This window comes from Lagopus leucura, unplaced genomic scaffold (assembly GCF_019238085.1).
Source record: "Lagopus leucura isolate 7727_CA_CO unplaced genomic scaffold, USGS_WTPT01 Super-Scaffold_73, whole genome shotgun sequence".
Lineage (NCBI taxonomy): Eukaryota > Metazoa > Chordata > Aves > Galliformes > Phasianidae > Lagopus > Lagopus leucura.
Window position 1 is genome coordinate 27,999,934 of NW_024962252.1, and position 25,413 is coordinate 28,025,346.

General features: G+C 40.3%; 1 protein-coding gene across 1 annotated transcript; it reads left to right on the forward strand.

Annotated features, from left to right (window-relative positions):
• The first annotated feature begins 1,585 nt into the window (after nt 1–1,585).
• Nucleotides 1,586–20,632, forward strand: SPACA1 (sperm acrosome associated 1). The gene is made up of 7 exons (XM_042875927.1): nt 1,586–1,727; nt 4,493–4,549; nt 7,853–7,954; nt 8,324–8,430; nt 8,935–9,070; nt 19,849–19,993; nt 20,548–20,632. Exons 1-7 carry the CDS (start codon nt 1,586–1,588, stop codon nt 20,630–20,632), a joined length of 774 nt encoding a protein of 257 aa, XP_042731861.1.
• Nucleotides 20,633–25,413: the final 4,781 nt, after the last annotated feature.

The following is a 25,413-nucleotide window of genomic DNA, read 5'->3' on the forward strand; positions in this document are numbered from 1 at the left end:
AGTGCCACAAGATATGCATGCATCAGTGTGTATGCACAGATACATATAATGCACATATAGATATATCTACAAAAGCATGTTGAAAATGTATCATTGAAAGAAAAACTAGAATTGGATGCACACTTGAACTTATTCACTCAGTCATTTTCTCTTCCCTAGAGATAGCTTTTTTTATTCAATATTTACTGTTTTCCAGTTCTAGATGACTTTGGGTCCTGCAGATATAGAAACAGGAGCTATTACTATCACTACTATTTTAACAACATTGATTCTGACAGTTTCATGAAGTTTACTGAATAAGCAATGGTTCATTTCCCATCAGACAGCATTTTCACACTTCTCCAACTTCCTCTGCGTTCAGTGGTGCAGTATCTGAGGGCATACCAAGTACTTCATAAAAGCAATAACCTTTCCCTTCTATCCTTTTGGAAAACAGATTGATTGGTTACAGGAATTTTCTTCCACATCTTCTATGGGAAGACATGACTAAGGAAAGGCTAAGTTAGGGGGGTAAAACACACGGACAATCTGAAAGTGCAGTGAAGCCTTTGCTCCTTTCCAGCTCTTATAAAAGCAGGTTTCACACCCTCCAAGTCAAGCCCTGCACTTGCAAGCATCCCTACTGATTGCATTTTGTTTTGCTGGGAAATCTTGCTGGAAGTTGTCCTAGTTGAGGGGACACTCCCCAATAGCTCAGTGTTTTTGAAACACCAGAGACCATAATGCAGGCTCTATAGAATCATAGAATCATAGAATCATGGAATCACCAAGGTTGGAAAAGACCTAAAAGATCATCCAGTCCAACCGTTCACCTATTCCCAATGTTCATTATTATGTTTATTCCCATGGTTTAGCTCCCACTAAACCATGTCCCTCAGTACAACATCCAGCCTTTCCTTGAACACCCCTAGGGTAGGTGACTCCACCACCTCCCTTGGCAGTCCATTCCAGGACATATGCACAAGGTGGGAGCATCACTTTTAGGTCTTTTACAACCTTAGTGATTCTATGATTCTATGATTCTATGATTCTATGATTCACTTGCACAACCCGCCCCGGCCTGCTCGATGTCAGCAGGGCTTGAGCACATCTCACTGTTCTGCGCACCCAGCAGACTTTAATCACCACCCTCCCCTTGGCACATGGCTGCTTTACTTGGCTATGTCCAGACCCTCTGCACAGGGCTCTGTTACACTGGGCACCGTGCACCAGAAAGGCAACGTGAAGAACCTAAAATGACGTTTTAAGTGACAGAAGCCAGCCACAAAGATTCAAACCCAAACAGTTGTGCTCTTCTGTTTGTTTGTTTGCTCATTTGTTTGTTTTCTGGACTTTGGAGAAGAACGTTATTTCAGGGCCACTCCCGATGGAGTGGTATTAAGTCTACTGCACATTTTATTGGGAAACAGGGGCTTGAGCTCGTGCAGTTTTTCTGTCAGGACTGACAGGTGAGCCAAGCAGCCACAAGCAGCTCCAGTTCCCCGCAGCTGACGGCCCAGGGCGGCTCCCAAGAGCCCGGCAGAGCAAGGCAGGGCTCCCGGGCGCGGCTCGTTGTGACGCCTCAGGAGGCTGCGAGCGGGCGGCCATGGCAGTGCGGGCGGGTGGCGAGGCCCTTCTCCTTCTCCTCCTCCTCCTCCTCCTCCTCCCGCCGCTGCTCACTGCCCTGCTGGATGCGGAGCCGCCGGGCTCCGGGGACGAGAGCGAGCGGGCGGAGCCGGCGGAGCCGGGTGAGGCGGGGCCGGCGGGGCTGCGTGCCCTCCGCTGCGCGTCGTGCAGAGAGCGGTGCTGCTCACCGCGCTCTGACCCCATAAGTAGCGAGCCCCAACTCTTGGCGAGGGCAGCAGTCCGGGCGGGCTCCTTCCCCTGGGGCTCGCTGCCACGACCTGGTGTTGCCCGCTTCTCTGGGCTTTGGGAGCGTTTATCAGAGTATCTTGCTTGTATTGTGTGATGCAGCTCGTAATTAAAATGGTGTCTAACGGCAAAGATTGCTGTTCTACATAGGTTTTACAAGGCTTCCAAATGCAGAGAGGAATACAGGCTGCCTTTGCAGTGCTGGTGCTAATTGCAGCCCCCTGACAGGAATGCAAATGCGGTTCCTCAGCACGTTCTTATCTCAGCATGTGTGGGATTTACATATATAACTCCTATTAATGCTAATGGCAGCTATATCCATAATTCTCTGTACGGAGCTGACGTTATATTTTTATCTGAACTTGATGCAACTGGAAACAGACATAGAAGAGGAAAGATGGGTAGTTTCTTACGGGGAGCTCTCTTGAAATTCTGGCTCATTTTACATCAAAAGGAAGATGCACAAACTTTGCATTGTAACACTGGAATGAAAGGTTCATAATATTCAAATAAAAACTACCATCTACTCCTGAAAATGATCAGCAACTCTGATCCTGTTTCCCTTCGTGTTCTTTCTGTTGTTTTTTAAATTCCATACAATTGGAAATTGAATCAGAAATCAGTATCAGTGATTCCTGACTGGCTTGTTAATTTAGAACCAACGAGCTTTTAATGCTTAGATATGTGCAGAGGTTTACTTGGACTGTTTTTAGACAGTATGGCATCTGTTTTTATTTAGAGCTGTTGTCCATCAGTTCATCACTCTCGTTCTCTGGCAGAAGAGTAATGGTTGTATGTTACAGTGCTCCTGGAGCCAGAAGCATTCCAAAATGACACTGTGGTTGGTATTTCCTCTATAATCAGAAGACATTTTCTTTCATTGGTAGCAAAATCCTTCAGCCTTCTAATAGTAATACCTGAAGTTTACTGTCTTTGCTTGTTTAAAAGATTTCTTTTTTTTTTTTCCCCCACTTTGTGTCTAGACAGCAAATGACAACTTCTGTTTTCAGGTACAACCCCCTGACATGGCTACTGTCCCATTAATTTTATAGAAGCTAAGAGAAGTATGATAAGATGTCTGAGATAGCAACTGTCTTCCAAAGAAGCGATTATTTTTTAAAGCTCATTAGATAAAGTAGTTGAGGATACCCAAGCTGTTTTACAGGTTGTCTCCATTTTTATATGATTTTAAGTCTTGTATATTTATATTACCTTATGCTTTGACTAAGGTTGGAGTCTTACTTTAGCATTCAACTGAGTAGTTAAGTTATTGTTTCAGGATTGTTGTGTGTAAGCTAGAAGACTGTTCTGATGAGCACAGTTTATATGCTGAAATAAATGTCAAAGCCATAGAGACAGTTAGAGATAACAGAAGAATAAGATTTTGATGGCTCATTTGTAATGTTAGGAAAAAAGAGTCCACTATCATTTTATCGTTGCGGAGAATTCAGCATGCTGCTGTACTGTAAATTCTTTGCAGTGGAGGAATAAATATATTTGTATACCACTAACTGCAAGAGAAATGAAACTGTGCCTTTCAACCTGAGAAATTTAAGTTTTAGTCAGTGTGTGGAAAATGTAAATGTTATCCAAAGATTTAAAAGCAAGAAGTGATATATAAACTTGCATTGGTACACAGAAATAACACTTGGTAAACATAAATCTTGAATATAAAAAACTGAGAGACAGTGAAAGCAAATTTACATTAGTATTTGTTATCAGAAAAAAATAATCTGAGTAGGCTGGACTGGCAATGTAGACTTGTAAAAACAGTCATAGTGACTTGTCTGTTCTCTCTGCATTTGGAAGAACTAGAGAGACCTATTGCTTATTTAATGACTAATTTCCAAAGGTGCATCACTTATTTTCTTGATGGAACAATTACTGCATCCTAATATCCTTATAAACAAACATTCAAATTGCATGCTATGAGGAATAAAATACATAATCCAGATTTGAATTCCAGATGGAGACAAGAACCTTTTGCTTCTGTACGTTCTGTGAAACCCATTCTGTAACCTTAATGTACCATGAAAAATGGAAGGAACCCAATCACTGTGATTAAATTGCCCAGTACCTAATTAAATTGCTGTACCTGGTTGACTCATCCTTGAGCTAGCTGTCTAAACCTGACCTTGAAGAGTGATGGAGAAAAAATCATGTGGGAAGGCTTATGTTAGCCAAAAAAAAAAAAAAAAAACCAACCACCACAACAACAACCAAAAAACAAACAAACAAAAAAGAAAACGACCAAAAAACCAAGAAGGAAATGAGTTGACTGAACACAATTTAATGAAAATTTTTCTTAACTCTTTTCAGGGAGGACCTATAATTTGCACAGAATCTGCAAATTATACGCTGCATTTTCCTGAGCATTCAGTAGGCTAATTTAAAATAAATTGTTTCATAAGAAAAATACATTTTTCCCTCTTAACAAATCATCTTAAGGTTTAAATATGAATGCTATTCACACTAGATTTTATGAACTATATTTCATAAATGCATTGTTTTTCTGGTGCAGAAACGTTGGCAAATTTCTCATTTCAACTAAAAAGTTGAGTTTTTACCATGAGTTTGCTGGTATTTGTGTGTTTCCACCCCTCCGTTGTATTGGAGATGTAACTTCAGGCTTTGTGTTCAGGTCTGAATGCCCTTGAGTCCACAGAACCAGAATTTGGAGAATGCACAGTTACATGTGGTAAGTAGCGAAGCAGATGAATAAAACATATTGTCATTTGCTTTTGGGGGGGAAAAAAAGTGCTAACTGTAGCAATTTAGCAGTTGTAATTTGCATGCCCTCATTCACCTCTCATTGATTTCAATTGCCAATAACTATAATTAACAAAAACAATCAGGCTGATTGTCATTAGAAGTTTAGGTCAGATCTGTTGTTTTATTAAATTCACAGCCTGCAAGCTCCTATTTTAAACCAGTTCCCTACGTTTATTGGCACATGAGCTGCTTTCCCCAAAGTAACAATTTTCGCTATTTGTGAACATCTGTGAGATGTTCAGAAGATGAAAGATCTTCTGATGCTTCTCACAGATGTCTTCCCACATACAATATTGCCAAAAAATTGCTTGCCTGCAGTAGCCTGTTCTGTATTCCACATTTATACAATTTATAAATTGTGCAATGGAGAGAAGAGGTATCATCCTGGAATAGGAAGGGAGAGAGGAAAAATGAGTTGAGCCTTAGGAAGACATCTCTGTGTTTAGGGTGGTGATAGAAACTGCTGCGAGGTGGTAATTATACTGCTTAGGAAGCAGGCTTGAATCAGAAATGCTGTTAATTTTTTTTTTTTTTTTTCTGAACAAATTTTGCTTCTCATGAGACCACAGAAAAAGGAAAGAAGAGTTTTTGCCTCCATCATTTTGATGTTCTCTGGAGTGAACTTTCATATTTCTCCAGTCACTTTTTCATATATATAACTGCCTTGGTTACCTCAGGAAAACTACTTTGGATATTAGGATATTATGGTTTTAGAATATATTATTTTTGCCTCTACATACTTTAATATTTCCTTTTCTTATAATTTCAAAGCTGATTATGTATTTGGAGTGTGTACTCCTGATAATCTCACTTGCTTGGGAGCACACATGTTTAGGGTACAAGAAGCTGCTCTTTATGTCCTATGCCTGTAGAAGACCTCTCAAATATTGCTTATCTTCAGAAAATTTCAGTAGGTTTTTTTGGTCCCTTGAAGTTAATGTTTAACCCTTCTAAAGCTACAAAGTATATAATTTTACTAAAGAATCAAGAAACTAAAGCTCTGAAAGCAACAACAGAAGATCATCATCTCATGCCTGCTCTTCAAACCATGTTTGTAGCCTTCGTTCTAGTCTGGGCTGTTCAGTTCCTTGCATGTTTGTCTGTTGAAAGGCTGGAAGATACTGTATTATTTCTTCCATTAATACTCTAAAGCTCTTTGTCTATTTCCAGTTCTTTCTTATTCCTTATATTCATCTATCTAGCCCTGTATATTTATTGGTTTCCAAACAGACTCCACTTTCTTTTTTTTTCCAAGTAATGCTATGGCTCGATCCCTTGTTCTCCCTATTCATAATCCATGTTTACAGAGGCATTAAAGCACAATTAATGCATGTATTAATTATATCATATCTGCCTCAAGTCTGTATCAGTCTCTCCATGGTCCAATTCTTTTGGCAACTACCTCTAGATTTCTCTCAGCCTCTGTTTTTCTATTGCGAACTCAATTCTCTGTGGGTCATCCATCCTGCCTCCCCCAGTCTATTAGTTTACGTTTTTCCAAGGTAAATTTCATTAGGGTAATTTATTTTTACTGCATCCAAGCCAGTTTTCTTTTAAGGTAACTTGGATGACTTGGTGGAGTTAAGCCTTCATTCTTTAGAGCCTCTCAGTAGATTAATTTCATCAGCATTGGCAGTTGCTAAAAAGGGGTGAGGAAAGGAAACATGGGAGTGAAAAAAGAAAGCTATTCAGAAAGAAGCAGCAGAAGAGTACTAAGAGAACTCGCAGATCTCATTAAAAGAGCTTTTTTTTCGTCAGCCCTTTGAGTGTGATATACTTCCCCAATTTTAATATTGCAGTAGATAAGACATGGTGAGATTTTTCTCTGATGAATGTGATTACATTTAGCCCAGCACCCAGATTTTATCAAGCCATCCTTTTGGATTTTCATAGGTTTCCTGTCTTATTTTTGTTAGCTAAAAAAACCCACATGGCCCTGAAGAAAGAGGAATGCCTTTAATAAAAGTGTCAGTTCACTGCCATTTACACCTCTGTCTCCGCATCCATGAGATGAGACATTCTCTGGAGTGGAGGATGATCCTCTTTTTGTGTCATTTTCAGTAAGTGGTGTTGTCTCCCTCTGTCACTTGAAGTACTGTTTCACGAGTAGCATGACGTCTCTGAAAGCCACCGGTTTATATAATACACATTTAAGGAAGGCATATGCATCATACGCGCAATCTTCAAACCAATTCCCCGTGTATTATTATACTGCAAGGTGGGGGTAACACTCCTCTTCCCATGCCTGTGAGTAAACAGAATGCTTCTGGAAAAATGGCAAAACCTTCTTCTGTTTACTGGGCTTCATGTTATTCCTGCCTCCCCCACAAGCTATGTCATTCCAGTGAACTGTGTACACACAGTTTGGCAAAAACAATTAGAGCACTTGTTTTGAATTTGCTCATAATTGTTAAAATGAAGATGTTCCCATTGAAATCCTGATGAAGGGAGTGAACATATTTTGCTTACTTGAACGCTGTGTAGGAATTTTCCTTAGCTTTATGCATTTGTGATAGCTTAGCTGCCATTTTTTGCCTTCAGTGGGAATCACCATGTTGCAGTTGGAATCCTGGTGTTCTACATTTGTTTTCACCAGCTTCTCATAGGAAGCCCTGTGTTGCTGACCACCAGCTTTGAGCACCTAGAAGCTTCATTCTGGAGGCAGTAGTGGTATTCCTGTATCACTTGCTGTAGTTACCTTAAGGCTCCTCGGTCCCAGGAGGGTTTAGTGCCTTCAGTTTCTGCTGACCTCGGTGGGAGTTGAAGACACTCCAGCAATCACAAAACTGGAGGCAGACTGAGTTGGCAGCCTGCGTGGTATTCTCTGTGCCATCTGATTTGAGCATGTAAAGGCCAGGAGACGGAATGCTTTGATACTTAAAGTGAATTAACTGTTTAGCAGAACATACATTAGTAGCTTCATTTCAAATGCCTTTTCTGAAAGAACAGTTTTGAATTAATATTGAATTCTTCTGACACACAGGAAAATGATGATTCTAAGGATCTGGCTCCCTATGGTGCAGAGTCTGACAGATGTAAATGTTGCTTTGAAATCTTAGATGCCAACACGGGATAGCTTTAGCAGGCACTCTGAGAAGATCTGTTTTGCCTAGTGTTTGGTAGATACATCATATTAACATCTAGAATAAAGAAAAAAGCAAGAACAGAATATGGAGAAAATGAAGAAGTACAGAGTATAATTTTTTTTTCTTTCTTTCTTTTCCCAAAGGGATTGGCATTCAAGAAGTTCTGTTAACAAGTGGATGCCCTGGGGATGAAGCAAAATGTATTGTTGGTGTGAAGGAATGCCGTGGGCCAGTGGACTGTGGATGTGAGTGGAAGTAATCTAAAGCAAATAAGTGAATTCAAGTAAAGCATTCTTATTTGTTGTGAGTGTCATGGAAGTGGAATGCAATTATTATATTCCACCCTCCAGTTACCCTGTTCAACAATCTGGTAGCATTTACGATCTCATTTTTGTACTGATGTGCATTTGGTTTCAAGCCCCTGTAAAACACTCTTTTTCTTCCATGTGCTTAGTTCCAGATATTGCACTAAGCAAAAAAATATTTGAAGTAATTTTAAGGGAAAGGATAATTTCCAAGTAACATTCTGTGGTTTGAAGAATTATGAGCTTTATGATCCATACAGAGATGTTTCATATAGTTGATGATGTACCTATTAAAAATCCCTGCTGTAGGGGGAAGACCAATTTCTGAGAACTCTACAAGCGTGATGATGACTTGTATTTATATCTCTCCTGAAAATCGATTTAAATATGTTTGGAAGATGTTAATTCCAGACAAGGTGAGTAATTGAACCCCACTTTGCAGAAAAGCTGCATAAAAGATGCGTTTATTGCATGCTCCATGCAAAATATTAAAGCATCTGTGCTGCTTATTTCCTTTGCTGTCACAACGCAAATAAGCTCAGATTTGTTACGAGCAAGTTAGTATATATATTATATATATATATATATATATATATATATATATAAAAGTGCAACTTTTATGCAACTTCAATTTCCTCCTTTTGTAGGGGAGACAGTAATTTTAAAGTTTCTTCTTTCTTACTTCAGAGAAGCTGGGCATTGTGATTGATGAGTGAATGCATCTTATCAAGTCACAATCACATTGCACTTCCCAGTTGTTCTCATAGGAGGTGCTGAAGAGATGGGAAGAATTTCCTTTGACTGGTTGAAAACTGTTGGAAGAAACCAAGCACTTTTCTGTGAATCTGACATGATGTGACTCTGCTTTGCAGAGCTTAAAAAGAGTCAAACCATTTTTTTTTTCTTTTATATATGAACAGCCAGCAAGCATTCTTCCCAATGACTCAGCTGTTGTGGTAGTACGCAGAGCTACGCTCTCAGTTACTTACCTGTGTGAAACTCAAGAAAATGGAAGTATAATTGCCTCTGTAAAATACGCAGTGAAAGCAACAACTGGTAAGCTCGTAAAGACATTTACAGTCTTCCAGTGTTATGGCCTTGTGTTTGTTGTGTGGCATTTGATTTTCATAGGATTGCATGTCACCAGTAGTATATAGGCTGGGGCTTGTGTGTGGTAATGGTTGTCACGAAATGCAGGCCAGTGAAAGAGACATAAAAGAGAAAATGACAGGATGGGTGGAAAGGGCTTCCTTGTGGAAGAAGTATTTTCTTTGCCTTTGTAAAAATTCAAGCTAAAATAAGTAGATTCTCCTGTTACCTACTCATTTGTTACTGCACCCAGGTTGGTTAACACAGACTTCTCGTCTCTTTGAGCTACACAGAACCAGCAGCACATCAGACAGTTCTGCAGTTAAGTCTCCTTTCCACTTCAGTACTGAAGCTGTAAAACAACCTTTGAGATTTTTCTTTCAGCTGCCATCTGGAATTTGCTTATGCGCAATAGATTTAGGGAAGTTTAACTTTGAAAAGAATATTTCATACGACAGTTCCCCATAACATCTTTCTCTCCTGCTGTGCTACCTAGATTTTTGCTGACACCATAAGGAAACGTGACAGTGTACTGATTTTCTCAAATCATGGGAGTAGCCACGTCAAAACTCCAGCTTTTGTAATCGGAGCAAGAATGAAAGTTCCCTGTGCAATTTTTTTTCCCCTGAAATAATATAGGTTCAGGTCTTTTTTTTCTAAAAAATCATGGCAGACTAGAAAGAAATAATTTGTGAGACTTATCTCCATGTTACTTCCCTCCATATTTATTGCCTCCACTCCTAATCTTCCTTTTTTTTTTCTTTCAGTAAAATATATCTCTCTTGAGGTTTTTTCTTCCATTGTACATGAATGAGGATTTTATTTTCTAAATCCATCTGGCAGTCACAAAACACCCAAATCTTTGGTTACATCTATTTCTTTCTTTCTTTTTTTTATTTTTTATTTTTAACTTCTGCAGTGTTTTGTTTCTGCATTTCTTTTTGTAAAAAAAGTTTCCTTTTTGATAACTGAATTAGCTGAGCACACAACCTGTTTTTGGCTTAAACATGCAGATAGTCCCATTGATTTCAGTTGGTGAGTCATCAATAGGACTACATGTTTGTATTTAAACTCTGGTTAAGTTGTGGTGAAAAGTGGTCAGATGAAACTCACCCAACAGATACATCCATTGAAAACTTCTTACAAGTATTGAGTCTGTTGGCTCAGAAAATATTTATGAGTAGACTGAAATCTGAAGAAGAGCTAACACTGATTAAGTAGTTAAAAAGGTTAATTGTTCTGCCTAGAGCCAGACTGGCTTCCTTTAGCTTTGTTATGTAGATATCCAGAGGAGTTTCTGGGCTTTAGTTTCTACTGCCATTGCTTGGATTTCAGATATTATTAGCTCTTAATTAGGTATATAGAAGAATTTATCAGTGGAAGCTGGACTGAGAAAGTACCAAGACTTTCAACATATCTGGTATTGATGTCTGTAGCACAGAATCAAAAAATGGCTCAGGATGGAAGGGACATTTAAGATCATTTATTTCCAACCTCCCTGCTATGGGCAGGGTTGCCAGCCTGCCTAGAGCCCCATCCATCTGGCCTTGTATGCCTCCACCAGGGATGGAGCATCCACAGCTTCTCTGGACAACTTGTGTCAGTTCCTCACCACCCTCTGAGTAAAAAAAATTCTTCCTAACATCTAACCTAACTCTCCCCTCCTTTAGTTTAAAGCCATTCCCACTCTGACCATGTAAAAAGTCAGTCTCAATCCTACCTATGAGCTCCATTTTATCAGTGGAAGACCACAGTGAGGTTTCCCCCAGAAACTTCTCCAAGCCAAACTCCCTCAAACTTTCTTCATAGGAGGGATGTTTCAGCCCTCTGATCATCTTTGTGGCCCTCCTCTGGACCAGCTCCAACAACTCTGCACCCTTCCTATACTGGGAGCTCTGGCTTGGACACACTACTTAAGATGAATCCTCACAAGGGCAGAACAGAGGTGGACAATCACCTCCCTTGCTCTGATAGCTGCTCCCCTTTTGATGCAGCCCAGGATACTGTTGGCCTTCCAGGCTGCAAGAGCACACTACTGGCTCATGTCCAACTTTTCATACCCCAAAACCCTCCAGTCCTTCTGTGCAGGGTTGTGCTCAATAAGTTCTTCTCCACAATATCTGGGATTACCCTGATCCAGGTGCAACACCTTGACTTTGGCCTTTTTGAATCTCATTAGATTCATGTGGGCCCACTTTTCAAGCCTATCTGGATCCCTCTAGATGGCATCCCTTCCATCTGTTTTGTCAACTGCACCACTAAGCTTGGTGCCGTCAGCAAACTTACTGAGAGTACCCTGCATCCTACGGTCTATGTAATTGATAAAGTTGTTGAGGAGCACTGGCCCCAAGATAGACCACTGGGAGACTCCACTCATGACTGGCCTACACCTGGAAATAGAGATCTCTGGCAGCAGTCATCCAAGCAATTATTCATCTACCAAATAGTCCAGCCTTCATAACCATATCTCTCCAATTTAGAGATAAGGATGTGGAGTGGGACTGTGTTAAAGGACTTACGCAAGTCCAAGTAGGCAACAGCAGTTGCTCTTTCTTTGTTCACTGATGCTATGACTCCATCATAGAAGGCCATGAGATTGGTCAGGCACAATCTGCCCTTGGTGAAGCTGTGTTGGCTGTCTCAGATCACCTCCTCAGCTTTAACATCTCTTCAGGGTGGATCTGCACCTTGATCTTCCCAGGCAAAGAGTTGAGGTTCACCAGTCTGTAGTTTCCCAGGTCTTCCTTTCACCTTTTCTTGAAAGTGGGAGTGACATTTCCCTTTTTCAAATCGCCTGTACCTGACAGCCATGACTCTTCAAATATGGAGATTAGCTTTGCAACCACAATAGCCAGTTCCTTCAGGACCCTGTGATACGTGTCATCTGGTCTAATAGGCTTGTACACATTCAGCCTTGTGAGGTGGTCTCTAACTTGCCCCATCTAACAATGGGGAGCAAGATGCTCTTTGGATGGTCACACATCTAGTAAGATCAGGATACTGCATTTAGTTTTCCAGTATGATCAGCAGGATGTTACAAAGATCATTCTGGCAGCATCAATGCATGTGGCAAAATTCCATGTGCTTGGTTTTAGATTTTCATAGCTGTTGTCTTCTGTTTTGCAGAGATGCTCTGCTCTCTAAGAGCGTAGCTTGCTGTGTTCCAGGCTTGGAAATGGATAGTGTTTCTTCCCACATAACAATGCTGTCTTTTCCAGTTTCTAATTAAAAGATCTTTTGAAATGAGGGCTGGGGAATTTGAGACTTCATTTAAGTGAGGTGGTTTGTCTATTTACTCCAGTCTTACAGTTAAAAGAACACCTTTTTCTGTTCCATTATCTGATTTCTAAGATGAGATGTAAAGAGAGGTAGAATCATGACGTCAGCATCAGAAATAAGACAAAAATCTCATTTTTCACATATAAGACTTTTTTTTCCCCACATAGCATCAAAAACTAGTCCAAAAGATTTCTAGTCATCATAAGATGGACAGGTGTGATGGGCTGCCCTTGGATGGCTGCCAGACCCTGCTGAGCTGCTCTCCCACTCCCCCTTCTCAACTGAACAGGAGGAAGAAAATAAAATGGAAAACTCATGGGTCAAGATAAGGACAATAAATTACAGTTATTGTCACAGGCAAAACAGACTCTGCTTGGGGAAAATTCATTTAATGTATTGCCAGTTATAATAGGGTTGGCTGGTGAGGAACAAAGACAAAAACTATGAGACCTTTCCTCCTGCTTCCTTTTTCCCAGGCTCAACTTCACTCTTCCATTCCTAACTGTTCTACTCCACCTCAAACAATGCAGGTGGGTGAGGAATGGGAGGCTCTAATCAGACCATAAGAGTTCCTCTTTGCCACTCTTTTCTCTTAATGCTTTTCTCCCATGAGTTCTCTATGGGCCACGGTCCTCAGGATAAACCTGGTTCAGCATGGGATCATATGATCCTATGTGGATCATATTTCCTTCAGGGAACCCCTGCTTGCTCCAGCATGGGTTCCTTCACAGACTGCAGCATGGAGATCCCCTCCAGTTTGGTCTCCCATGGGCTGCGAGATAGTCTCTGCTCCGTTGTCTTGAGTACCCCCTCCCATTCTGAGCTTGATGTCCTGTGTATTACTTCCTAAATGACTTTTTTTTTGTCCAACCAAGAGGCATCTGAGGTCACTCATGCACAAACTTTAGTTTGTATTTCATCTTTCTCATCATCTATATCCCTCCCTGTGCTATACCAAAGTGATAAATTTCTTCATGATAGTGCCAGAACTGCAGAATGGAGCTAAGGAAGCAGAGTTGAGCTTGCTTAGCAGCAGTCACTTTATCTTGACACTTTTCTAGAGAGAAAACCTTGAAGTGGTCAACAAGACAGCCAATAAGGGGTAAATGTATTTGTTTTGATGTCATCCTTTCTCCAGTTCTGTTGTTTTACCTGTGTGAAAAACAGTGGCCAGATCTATGAACCTGATATCAAATACAACATTTGAAAATATGTGCTGTGACGCTTTAGTTCAGATTTTCACACGTGAGGTGGGAGGATGGGAGAGCATGCTGCAAAAGGACTAGTAAGGCCTTACATGAATTTGGCTATGTGTGGTATGTGGCTAAACATTGTATGAGTTGATTTTAATGCTATGCACAAAGAACTTCCATGTGTCCTTTACCACTGAATCACAGAATCACAGAATTGTAGGGGTTGGAAGGGACCTCCTGAGATCATCGAGTCCAACCCCCCTGCCAAAGCAGGTTCCCTACACCAGGTAGCACAGGTAGGCATCCAGGCAGGTCTTGAACATCTCCAGAGAAGGAGACTCCACCACCTCCCTGGGCAGCCTGTTCCAGTGCTCCGTCACCCTCACTGTAAAGAAGTTCTTGCACTGATCACTATGCTTCTCAGCGATCTTTTGTTGAACAATGGTAATGACCTTTTTGTATGAGTGAGTGGTTTTTTAGTAATTTGTCTTCTTGTTTTTGGATTTTTTTGTTTGTTTGTTTTGTTTTCAAAACTATTCAGTCTAATGTCTCTTTGTCTTTTATAGCAGGAGAAACGTAACAAAGTACTTTATCATCAAAAATTGTTGAGATCTCTCCAAGGAAAATCTCAACTTTTAATAGCTGACATTTCTCTTTGTCCTTCTTACTAAATCACTACACTGAAGTACAGTAGAGGGTCTTGTTTCACACTCCCACCCATTATGTTGTTGGGTGTTTTTTGAAGACTTTGGGACAGGAAGACAGTTTGTTCAAAATTACTAATAATAGTGCTGTGAGGAGGGAGGACTTTGCAAGGGAGGAGTGTGAGAGCAGGGAACGATCCTCATCACCATGCTCTGTGAATAGTGTCAGCCTCCTGAGATCCCAGCTATGCCCCAGCTCCACGCTTTTCATGGGTGGAAGAGCAAGTTGGGCTGTGTGCATAGTGCCCCTTCTGTGGAGAAAATGGAAGCAATAGTGTTTTTTGTCTCAGAGGCCTTTACAGCTCCCACTTCTCTACAGCTTGTTTCTTGCTGATGACTTCAGTTCCAGAGCTTCTTTTAAGGGCAGAATTCACATCTCTGTAATGGGTCACTGCACAAGCATGTCATCAGCATTACCGTGTTGTCCTTGTATTTGCACAGAAAAGGAATGCATGATCCCAGCACAAAGTGTAGCAACATGGATCTCCTGCATGTGTGTGTGTACTATCCTGTTCTCATGTTTGCATATACCCATGCATTTTTAATACGTAGGATAAGTCTTACAGACAATTTGAAAAAGAATGAAAAAAAACAAAATAACGACCCACCTGTGCATCACTGTTGTATTAAGGGAAAGAACAGTGTGTGAGACAGAGAATCTCACTGCCCTCTGCCAAACTGATACATAGTTTCTGGATCTGGAAACTGGTGGAAAGAACTCCTGTTGGCTGCTGGACCATATGAACAATTGCTTGAGCATCTGCTTATAGAAGGAGCATTGCTGTACAGTCAACATTATCATAGATCATTATCATAGATTTACTCCCCTGTTCCCTGCTTAGAATCTCAAGGATATGAGAACCAAAAGAAGTCTGACTGACTGTGAAGATGAGGCAAAGAACTCACTGAGTACCTCAGCCCTCTCCATGTCTGAGGAGGCCAGCTCTCCCCTTCTATTTATCAGAGGGAGAACACACTCATTTGCATGTCTGTTCTGCACAGTGTATCTTAAGAATCCCTTCTTGTTGTTTTTTACATTGTTCTCCAAGTTCAGTTCCATCTGCACCTTGGCTTTCCTGATCCCATCCTTGCACACCTAGACAGCATCCTTATTTTTTTCCTAAGCCAATTCCATCTGCACCTTGGCTTTCCTGATCCCAGTCCTGCATATACTGGGAGCATCCTTATTTTCTTCCCAAGCCTCTCATCCCCACTTCCACTGCTTACACGTTTCCTTTTTTTTCCCCCTCAACCTAGACTGCTGGAAAGAAATTCATCTTCATAGTTGATATCTCCTTTTACTGCCTACAATTTACATGCAGCACCCTTGCATTTCATTTAACTACATTCCTTTTTTAATCATGGTAAATATAGGTTACCAACAGGTATATTGAAAATCACAAACTTTCCATGGGCTGGAAAATTCTGAAAAATGCAGTAGCAGAAGACAAATCTGACTGTTTGATGGATTAGGAATTGGCTGGCTGGTTGCAGCCAAAGGGTTGTGATCAATGGGTCTGTGTCAGGGTGGAGGCTGGTCACAAGCGGTGTCCACCAAGGGTCAGTCTTGGGACTGGTGCTCTTGAGCATCTTCATCAGTGACATAGATGATGGCATCAAATGCACTCTCAGCAAGTTTGTGGATGACACCACGCTGAGTGATGCAGTTGATACATTGGAAGGGAGGGAAACCATCCAGAGGGACCTGGACAGGCTGGAGAAGTGGGCCCATGAAAACCTAATGAGGCTCAACAAGGCCAAGTGCAAGGTACTGCACTTGGGTCAGGGCAATCCCAGGTATTCATACAAACTGGAGAAAGATCTCCTTGAGAGCAGCCCTGCAGAGAAGGACTTGGGGGTCCTGGTGGACAAGAAGCTGGACATGAGCCAGCAGTGTGCGCTTGGTGCCCGAAAGACCAACTGTGTTCTGGGCTGCATTAAAAAAGGGGTGGCCAGCAGGGAGAGGGAGGTGATTGTCCCCCTCTACTCGGCTCTTGTGAGGCCCCATCTGCAGTGCTGCGTCCAGGCTTGGGGACCCCAGTACAGGAAAGACACAGAGCTTTTGGAATGAGTCCAAAGGAGGACCACTAAGATGAACAGAGGGCTGGAGCACCTCTCCTATGAGGAAAGGTTGAGGGAACTGGGCTTGTTTAACTTGGAGAAGGATCCAGGGAGACCTCATTGTGGCCTTCCAGTACTTGAAGGGAGCATATAAACAGGAGGGGGGATGACTGTTTACAAGGGTAGATAGTGATAGGACAAGGGGGAATGGTTTTAAACTGAGACAGGGGAGGTTTAGGTTGGATATTAGGAGGAAGTTTTTCACACAGAGGGCGGTGATGCACTGGAACAGGTTGCCCAAGGAGGTTGTGGATGCCCCATCCATGGAGGCATTCAAGGCCAGGCTGGATGTGGCTCTGGGCAGCCTGGTCTGGTGGTTGGTGACCCTGCACATAGCAGGGAGGTTGAAACCAGATGATCAGTTTGGTCCTTTTCAATCCAGGACATTGTATGATTCTATGAATCTGCTTGAGACTAGCAGGTACATTATAAATTTATTTTTGGTCTGTAGAACCCTAGAAAATTTCCAGTGATGGTGCTTACAACTTTAGGAATTTCATTACAGTGTAATGGTGGAATAAATGCAATATTTACAATAGCACTTTTCTTCATCATTCTTTATAACAAAGTAGTCTGCAGACTTTCAGAGAGCTGTAAACTCCAAGCTGAATGTCATCGAACTAAACTTCATGTTTTAAAAAAGAATTGTTCTTTCTACTCTAGCTAAGTTAAGTGGATTTTTTTTTTTTTTTTTTAAGCTTGTGTAAATATATCTTTGCAACCTTTACTGTAAGCTTTAAGGCACATTCTGGCAGCAGCAACATTCTCACTGCCTAATTGGGAATGTTGCCTGGACTTGACATGTATGATCAGGGGCTTGATGCTGCTCCTGATGTGAAAATTTTTGCTCATCATAAAACAGCTTCTTGGGAAGTTGCTTTTCTGTCTGTTTCCTGCTTGCGTTTTAAATGTGAGTGTACTTGTATGGAAATCCCTTTGTATTATCAGGTTGTCTCTAGGGCGGTTTTAGATCTTGACGACCAGAAGAACTTCTTGCCTAGGAAGAAAACTTGAATAGATCAGCAGTGGATAACAGAAAGCTTGCTTTTCTCTTTAGGAGGTTCCTGTTACAGACTGTAAAAAGAGGTATTCTTAGATGTCTAAATTCACATCTTGTCAAGGAGAAAAATATATTACATTAATGAAATTGCAAATCAAAGATAATTTTCACTGATGTCTGTTCCCCACATAGGCATGTAATTCTGGAAAGACAGTTCAGTCAGTGAAGCAAATTAGTCTGAAAGCAATTAACTCTGTATTGTCTGAAAAGCCGTTATTCAGTCATACTATGTATGATGTTCACAGCTTGTTCACCATTCTCTCCATCTTGTATCTCACAGAAAGATCAGGAGAATCCTATAGATGAGCTGTGGTTTATGAATGCCAAAAGATTCTGTGAAGCAGGAGAATGAAACTCAAATGATGTGATGAAAGAGTTGTTTAGATACTACAGTGATGACAGCGACAGAAGACCTTATACAGACATAGAAATGCAGTAGAAATAGAAATGGTTTTCCTGCAGTCGTTCTGCTAACAGAGAATACATGCCAGTTTGAATAATTCTGCATAGCAATGAGCAATGAGATATCACATTATAGTTTTAGACACTCAGAGAAAATAAAAGAAAAATTAAAGTTGCCTGTCTACTGTTACCAAAGCTGGAGAGATCTGGAAAGATGTGTTCATTGATTTGGTTGAATGTGGCTGAACTAAGAAGTTCAATTAAATTTCAGAACAAGGTGACCATGTTTGATTTCCAGGGTCAAAAAACAGATGGAGGCAATTGGTTGATCATCTTCAGCAATTTCCACTTTTCCTAAGTTGTTTGTCAGAATCATCTTGCAAAAGTTATCTCTTGTCTGAGATTAAAAGCTAAACCAGTGGTAGGGACCTCAATTTCCTTAGAAGTATTTCAAGGCTGAACAGTATGCACTACAGAGTATATTCTTTATTTGAAGTTTTTTCTACATTTTTCAGTTCTCATCTTCATGGAGCTGCTCCTTGATATTTGTTTCTGGGCCACGCAAAACAATTCCTTTCCAGTTATTCTTAACACACACCAAAATAGATATGTTTTTCTCTTTTTAATTTTTTCATTTTAGTGTTTAGGAACTGTAATCCTGCTATTTTACATGGCTATAGGTAGTATTCTGACAGCTGTCCTGCTATGACTGTCACTGAGATTATTAACTTGTGTGTATGTGTGCAGTTCAGTCCCATTGTGTGCTCTCAATGTAGTTATTTCCTGCCAAAATATGGCTTTCCGTTATCTGATCTTTCTGTCTGGCATTTAAAACAGTGGATCTGCTTGGACTTCAAGTAAGTGGAAAGAGTGGAATTCTTCCAACTGGCTGTAGATACTTGCATCTGAGCTGTTCATCCAGGCCTCTCTACAGTTAGTATTATGTTACTGATGAATTATGAAATATTTCACCTTGTCTTGGATTTCTAAACCAGGTCAGCAGAGAGTAGCTTGGAAGTGCCAGTTCCTCTCCAAAGGCTATAGACAAAACTTAAGACAGCTATCTCAAATATCTGCATAGTAAGCTATCTTAAGTGAGATCACAGAAACACAGAATCACAGGGGTTGGAAGAGACCTCTAGAGTTCATAGAATCATAGAATCACCAAGGTTGGAAAAGACGTCCCAGATCAGCCAGTCCAACATTCTACCTATCACCAATATTTCCCACTGAACCATGTTCCTCAGTGCATCTAAACATCATTTCTTGAACACCTCCAGGTATGATGACTCCATCACCTCTCTGGGCAGCCCATTCCAGTCCCTGATCACTCTTCCAAAGAAGAAGCTTTTCCTAATGTCCAACCTGAATCTCCCCTGGCACAACTTGAGGTCATTCCCTCTGGTCCTATCACTAGTTGGGAGAGAAGGCTGACGCCCATCTCACCACAACCTCCCTTCAGGTAGTTGTAGAGAGTGTAGGGTTTTCCCTAAGCCTCCTCTTCTCCAGATAAAGAATCATCTAATTGTCTGATCCAACCTCTCTGCTATAGCAGGTTCCATTTTAGGCAGCCTGTTCCAGTACTCTGTCATTCTCAAAGTTAAAGCAGTTTTTCCTCATGCTTGTATGGAACTTCTTGTGTTCCAGTTTCTGCCTACTGCTCCTTGTCCTGATGATGAGCACCACTGAAAAGAACCTTGCCCCACCAACTTGACTCCCACCCCTTTGCTATTTACAAGTGCTAATAAGATCCCCTCTCTGTCTTCTCCTGCATCCCATTCCAAATACCTTGGTTAGATCTGCCTTTGCAAAAAAGGCATAGAATATTACTATTCTGATTTGTAAAGGCATGGAGGTCATGAAAGACCTCAAGATGAAAGAATGAAGTACCGTTCCTTCTCATTGTTGTTCATATTAAATGCTTGATTCTTTCCATCAAATTTGAAAATTTGAACATGGTAATGACTATATATTTCTTTTCTTCAGAACTGAAAACAACACAACCAAAGGGAAAAGAAAAAGGACAATCAAGGAGAAGAAGGGCAAATGCCATTCTGGTCTTCTGCGTGGTTACTGCAGTCATTGTGACCATTGGTGTGATCTTTGTCATAATCTTTATAATTCTTCACTGGTAAGTGGATAACTGTTGCCTCACGCTCTCACTATGTGAGAGCTCCCTGCGAACGTTGTACCCTCGACCTATCAAGCAGCTTGTACTCGTATGATGCGGTCTTGAAGAATGCTCTCTTTATTGAACAACACATCCCTTTATATATCGTTGCTTAGCACTATAGGACCACCTATACAAGGTAGGTCCTCCTATCAGGTTACAGCACGTACTACCTTATTGTTTGATTTCGCAATCACTCTCTACTACAATTTTGCAATCAATCCCTACTACAGATAACATGCAATGTGTTTTATGTGTTACTTCATCAAAATATGCTATTATTGGTGACAAAAATGACCTGGGCTAAAGCATTTCAAGATTCTGTGTAGTTTAATATTTGTATTGCCAGTAAAGAGAGACAAGCAAGCTTTTGAAGACTGGGTGGAAGTACCTTTCAAAGCAGTTACAGCGACTGCGGATGGGAAGGGAATGATTCAGAGCAATTTATGTAAACCTACTTAAATGTGTGTGTTTTTTTTGTTTTGTTTTGTTTTGTTTTGTTTTTTCTATTTCAGGGCTGTTGTCAATACTGGTTTGGTTTGTCAAGATGACAAAGACAAAAAACTGACCAACAAAAGTGCAGTGAATACCTTGGAATGAGTAGGCACTTGTTCAGAGTCAGTGTTGGCTTTCAAGGTGTTGGAGTTCCTGCACATGCATCTACTGTGATCTCACTAACTTCATTAGCCATAATACAAGAAGTGCCAGAAGTCCTTCCAGCATTTGCATAATGAACAAATTTAATAAAAAAAAAGAAAAGAAAAATATATTTTTTAAAAAAGATCAGATTACACAGAAGCAGTATATAAAGATATTAAAAACAAAACAAAACAGGAATACTTGTTACGGTTTATTCACTTAGTTTACTGAACTTCAAATAAAATTATAGTAATCATCCTATTTTATGGTATATATCCAATCTAGGTAGTGTAATAGTTTGAGCACCTCTAATTTGGAGAATTAAAGCCAAATTTTGAGGAGGAGATTGAAAAGAATATATTTAACATCTCTTATATTGATGGCAGTGTTATTCTAGACTATATGAGTATACAGCCTAGGTAGAAACTAGGCAAAAACAAAGTGTTCTTAATCTTCCTGATGATCTTCAACTACAGAACCTCATATATAATCACTGTAATCACTGTAATCACACTTCTAGACATATGGAAGGGTATGAAATGGTAGGGAAGATTGATAAAATTTGCTTTTTAAGCTTCATTAATTTTTTACCTTCACACTTGCATGTATAATCATTTCTGCCATCCAAGGGACCAAAACACGTGAATAGAAGCATAGCCTAGTTCAGGCCAAGGGTTCATGTATGTCAATCAAATCAACAGACAAAGGATGTTGAGGGAGGAGTACAGGAGCAAGTCAAAGTTGCATGATGTTTTTCTCACATATTCTTCCAGCTTCCCGCCATTTACAATTTTTTTTTTTTTCTAAGCAAGATGCATTTTCTAAGCAGTTAGCAAACTGGCATGAATTTCTTTTTAATTACATTGTTCAATGTTTCCTTGTATTTATATAAGCTTCTCTCACATAAAACATCCTATGATGAGGAAATATACAGTACAACCATATCTTTTGTCCATGGTCAACCTGCTTCCTGCTAGTTTCATTTGTTTCACTTCACTTCTTTAAAAGGCAGCAAATATTAGTCAGTACTGTACCTCTCCCTGGAAAGGGCCTCTTCTAGGTCTCCAAAATATTCCCAGGTTATTTACTTTCTAGACTGAAAAATTTAAGCTTTCTTAGTGATTGGTCATCCTGAAGCTCTACCATGTCTCTGACCATCCTTGATGACTTTCTCTAACCGTCCTCAGTTTTGTTACTGTTAAGTTTATGAAGGTGCCTTCTATTTGTGTAAATAAACATTGTTTGATATAAACAAATGAAAAACAAACTGATGACATTGAAAAATGGACTGTGGACTGAGTTAAAGGTTTAATAGATTTCATGATCAAGCTTTTTTCTTGAGTATAATAGACACACTGAACTATGGCCAAATACTGAGCACTTCAGGTTAGAGAAAGCTTCTCAGTAGAGAACATTACAAAAAAAAAAAAAAAAAAAAAAAAAAAAAAAAAAAAAAAAAAAAAAATCAGCCAAAATAAAATAGATTGGAGGTAGTAACTCATCCTTTCAAAGAATTCTTATTCTCTTCAGTTCCTGTACTGCTGCAGATGTTCTAACTGCACCATCTGCACATCCTTAAGAAAGCATTATCATATTTTTTCAGAGATACATCATTTTGTTTGCTGTTTAGTGAAAAGATCATTTACATTTTTGCAAATAAAACATCATATTCAAAAATGATGTGCACTTAATTCTGTAAAAATAACTTTTTTAAAAGGAAATGATATTTTTGGTAACTCTCATTAGCTATGTCATTTTGTATCGTGGGGTAGACAAATGTAAAAAATTTGCAATATTAAGAAGAAAGTAGATAGAGAAGGAAGGAACAGACAATAATGATTTTGCAGCTTGCAGTACTAGATTACACAGTCCACATGAATTTATGATCCCATGCAATTAAAGACAGCCTATCATGGTGAGGTTGGGATTAGACCTTAAGTGCAAAAATAGACTCAAACCAGTGGTTATTATTCAGGAAAGTGTTCCCATGGAAGGTATAATAAAAGTGAATTCCTACCACCAGCTCTGGGATTGACTTCTGAATTCATTGCTGTCATGCAATTTAGGTGCGCCACAACTGAAAGAAAAAGGGAAAACTAGAGTACTATTTTTCATAAGGATGCAAAAGTGTACTGTTCCACAGTCATTTTGTACAAGGGCTGCCTTTGAGGTAATGCCTCTTATTTTGTTTTGCTAGCCCACCATGTCAGAGGCTGAAGTTGGTGGTATGGCAGTAGAAGTTGAACCTTCCCATCAGTATTCTGTTTCGTGTTGTTGCCTTGAGACAAATGGCAGCAGAGAGGCGGTCTGACACAATGGCGTCTGACGTGGAAGCGTGGGTGAAGCAAAGGTGTGGCACTGAATTCCTCTGTGTGGAAAAAAATGACACCCATTGTCACTCGTTGATGCTTGCTGAATGTTTATGGAGACCAAATAGTGGATGTAAGTGAGGCAGCGGGTGATGTGTTTCAGCAGTGGCGACGGTGACTTGAATGCAACTGCCATGTTCTGGATGGGCATGTGTTGCTGTCACACCATGAAATGAAGAGCATCTTGATCAGCTCATCCATACAAATCGGCTAATGGTGATGACTATGTTGAAATTTATTGTTTTGTAGCTAAGAATACGCTCTGTCAAATAGTGTTATTGTGCTCTTTCAGAGCAAACTACATCTTTTAATAACATTAGCAAAGAATCTCCAGTCTTATTTGGGTTGATATTTTGAAGGTGGTTTGCTAGCAAATCCACCAAGAAGTAACAGACATATAGTTGGAGTATTCAGAAAATGAAATTTAGAAAAGGCTGAGCTAATCCATACTGGTGAACGTGGGAAGCCTTAGAGCATTAAAGAGTTTTTGCTGTTTATTGGCTTGTATCTTTTCACTCTTTTGTAACTCCTGAAAGCTTCCTGAAATACAAAAATAAAACCTCTTATAAATTAGGTGCAAAAATGCGAAAATGTGGAAGAACACCCTGCTGCTCACCAGATAAGATAAAGAGGCTGTTCTGTCATCAAAGCTGAAATCAGAAACTCCAAGAAGTGAGGAAACTCCTGAAGTTAAGATTACTCTGGCCAAGCAATCACCACACAGCCACCATATTATCATTTTCTCACCCTAAATGTATGCCTGAATAAATTACTCTTTGTACTAGATGCAGTATAAAACATATAGGAAGTGCAAAATAATCACCTTAGCATAACCCTCCTATTTATTTCTGTGGAAAATACCACAGATACAAAGAGTACAATAACATTATTAAATAGAGCAAATTATCAGCTATGAAACAATATCTTTCAGCATAGACACCACCATTAACGATGCATTTTTGACAGCAGTGAACAAGTCTGCATGCTGTGCTTGTAATAAGCCTGCCCGGCCATTCAGAGCATGGCTTGTCATTTGTGTTGCTGTCACCACTGCTGAAACACATCACCCACCGCTTCACTGTGCTCACACCCACTGTTTGGTCTCCATAGAAGCATCAATGAATGTCAATGGGTGTTATTTTTTACCAAGTAGAGGAATTCAACGTCACACCTTTGCTTCACCCACACTTCCATGTCAGACCGCCATTGTGTCAGACTACCCCTCTGCTGCCATTTGTCATAAGGCAACAGTACATAACAGAATACTGGTGAGAAGATTCAACCTCTGCTGCCAACCACGTCTGACATGGTGGGCCAGCAGAACAAGATAGGAGGCACCACTTTCAGAGCAGCCCTCAGAAATTTATTAGCATGCATTTTTAAAGAGATGAAGAATAACTGCTGAAATACTTATGGCCAAAAGTGTTCACCATCTCGGATATGTACCAGTCCTCTGTGCAACTGCTTTTATCTGCAGTGCCCAAGAAATACAAAGAATATTGTCCTTGTTACCTTCTGGCAGTGGATTAATTAAAATGACGTACAAGCGTTTCTCCTTTTCTGCAGATTCAAGCACAATATTTCTGTCTTCTCTAGCTTACGGACTGCAGTGGAAACCTTACCTTTGCTGCTCACCCCAGGGTATAAAGCATTGTTCTCAGACCTTAGGTTTGTGTCTAGCTCCTGCTAAAGCCAGTGCCACTGGAGCTCTGAAGCAAGATGTGCGGCACTTCTAAGGGGAAAGAACAGAGAAGAGAGTAGGGGAAGGGGCAGAGGTCACATAAAAATATCAGTGTGATCTCAGGAGTTTACGCTGCCTAAAAGAGTTTTTTGGCCAATGCAGCTGAGGCAGCCTCCCTGCTCGGCTCCATGAAGTGTGATCTACACAGAGATCCCAGCACTCTGCAGGCTCATGGCTTTGCCTGAGCAGTCCCTTTGGGACGCCCTCCTACTGGCACACACAGCCCAGAGAGAAGGTGAAAATCTCATCGTACATAAATGTAAGCTGATCCTGTTTTTTTTTTGTTTTTTTTTTTTTTTTTTCCCCAAATTAAGAATTTCTTGCACGTGCGTTTTAGTGATTTCCTGAATCAGGGTCAAGATGAGATGCCAACTCTTGATTTTTAGGGGACATGGTTAGTGGCTATGTTGGTGATGGGTTGGTGGTTGGACTAGATGATCTTAGTGGTCTTTCCCAGCCTTAATGATTCTCTAATTCACTTGCTTTGCATAGGTTAATATGGCTGCATAAGCTTGTGGGATTTGTTTTAATTTAACAGAATTTTTGAAATTTCCCAACTGTTCTTTCATCTCCCTTTTCTTTTTCTTCTTAAAGAAAAATCTTTTTGGAATGCATAGCTTGTCTGCATGGGA

Excerpts from the sequence above, each read along its gene's own strand:
- SPACA1 (XM_042875927.1), top strand. The coding sequence starts at position 1,586 with ATGGCAGTGCGGGCGGGTGGCGAGGCCCTTCTCCTTCTCCTCCTCCTC. Across the intron at positions 7,955-8,323 it reads TGGGCCAGTGGACTGTGGAT|GGGGAAGACCAATTTCTGAG; the intron begins GTGAGTGGAAGT and ends TCCCTGCTGTAG. Across the intron at positions 19,994-20,547 it reads ATCTTTATAATTCTTCACTG|GGCTGTTGTCAATACTGGTT; the intron begins GTAAGTGGATAA and ends TTTCTATTTCAG.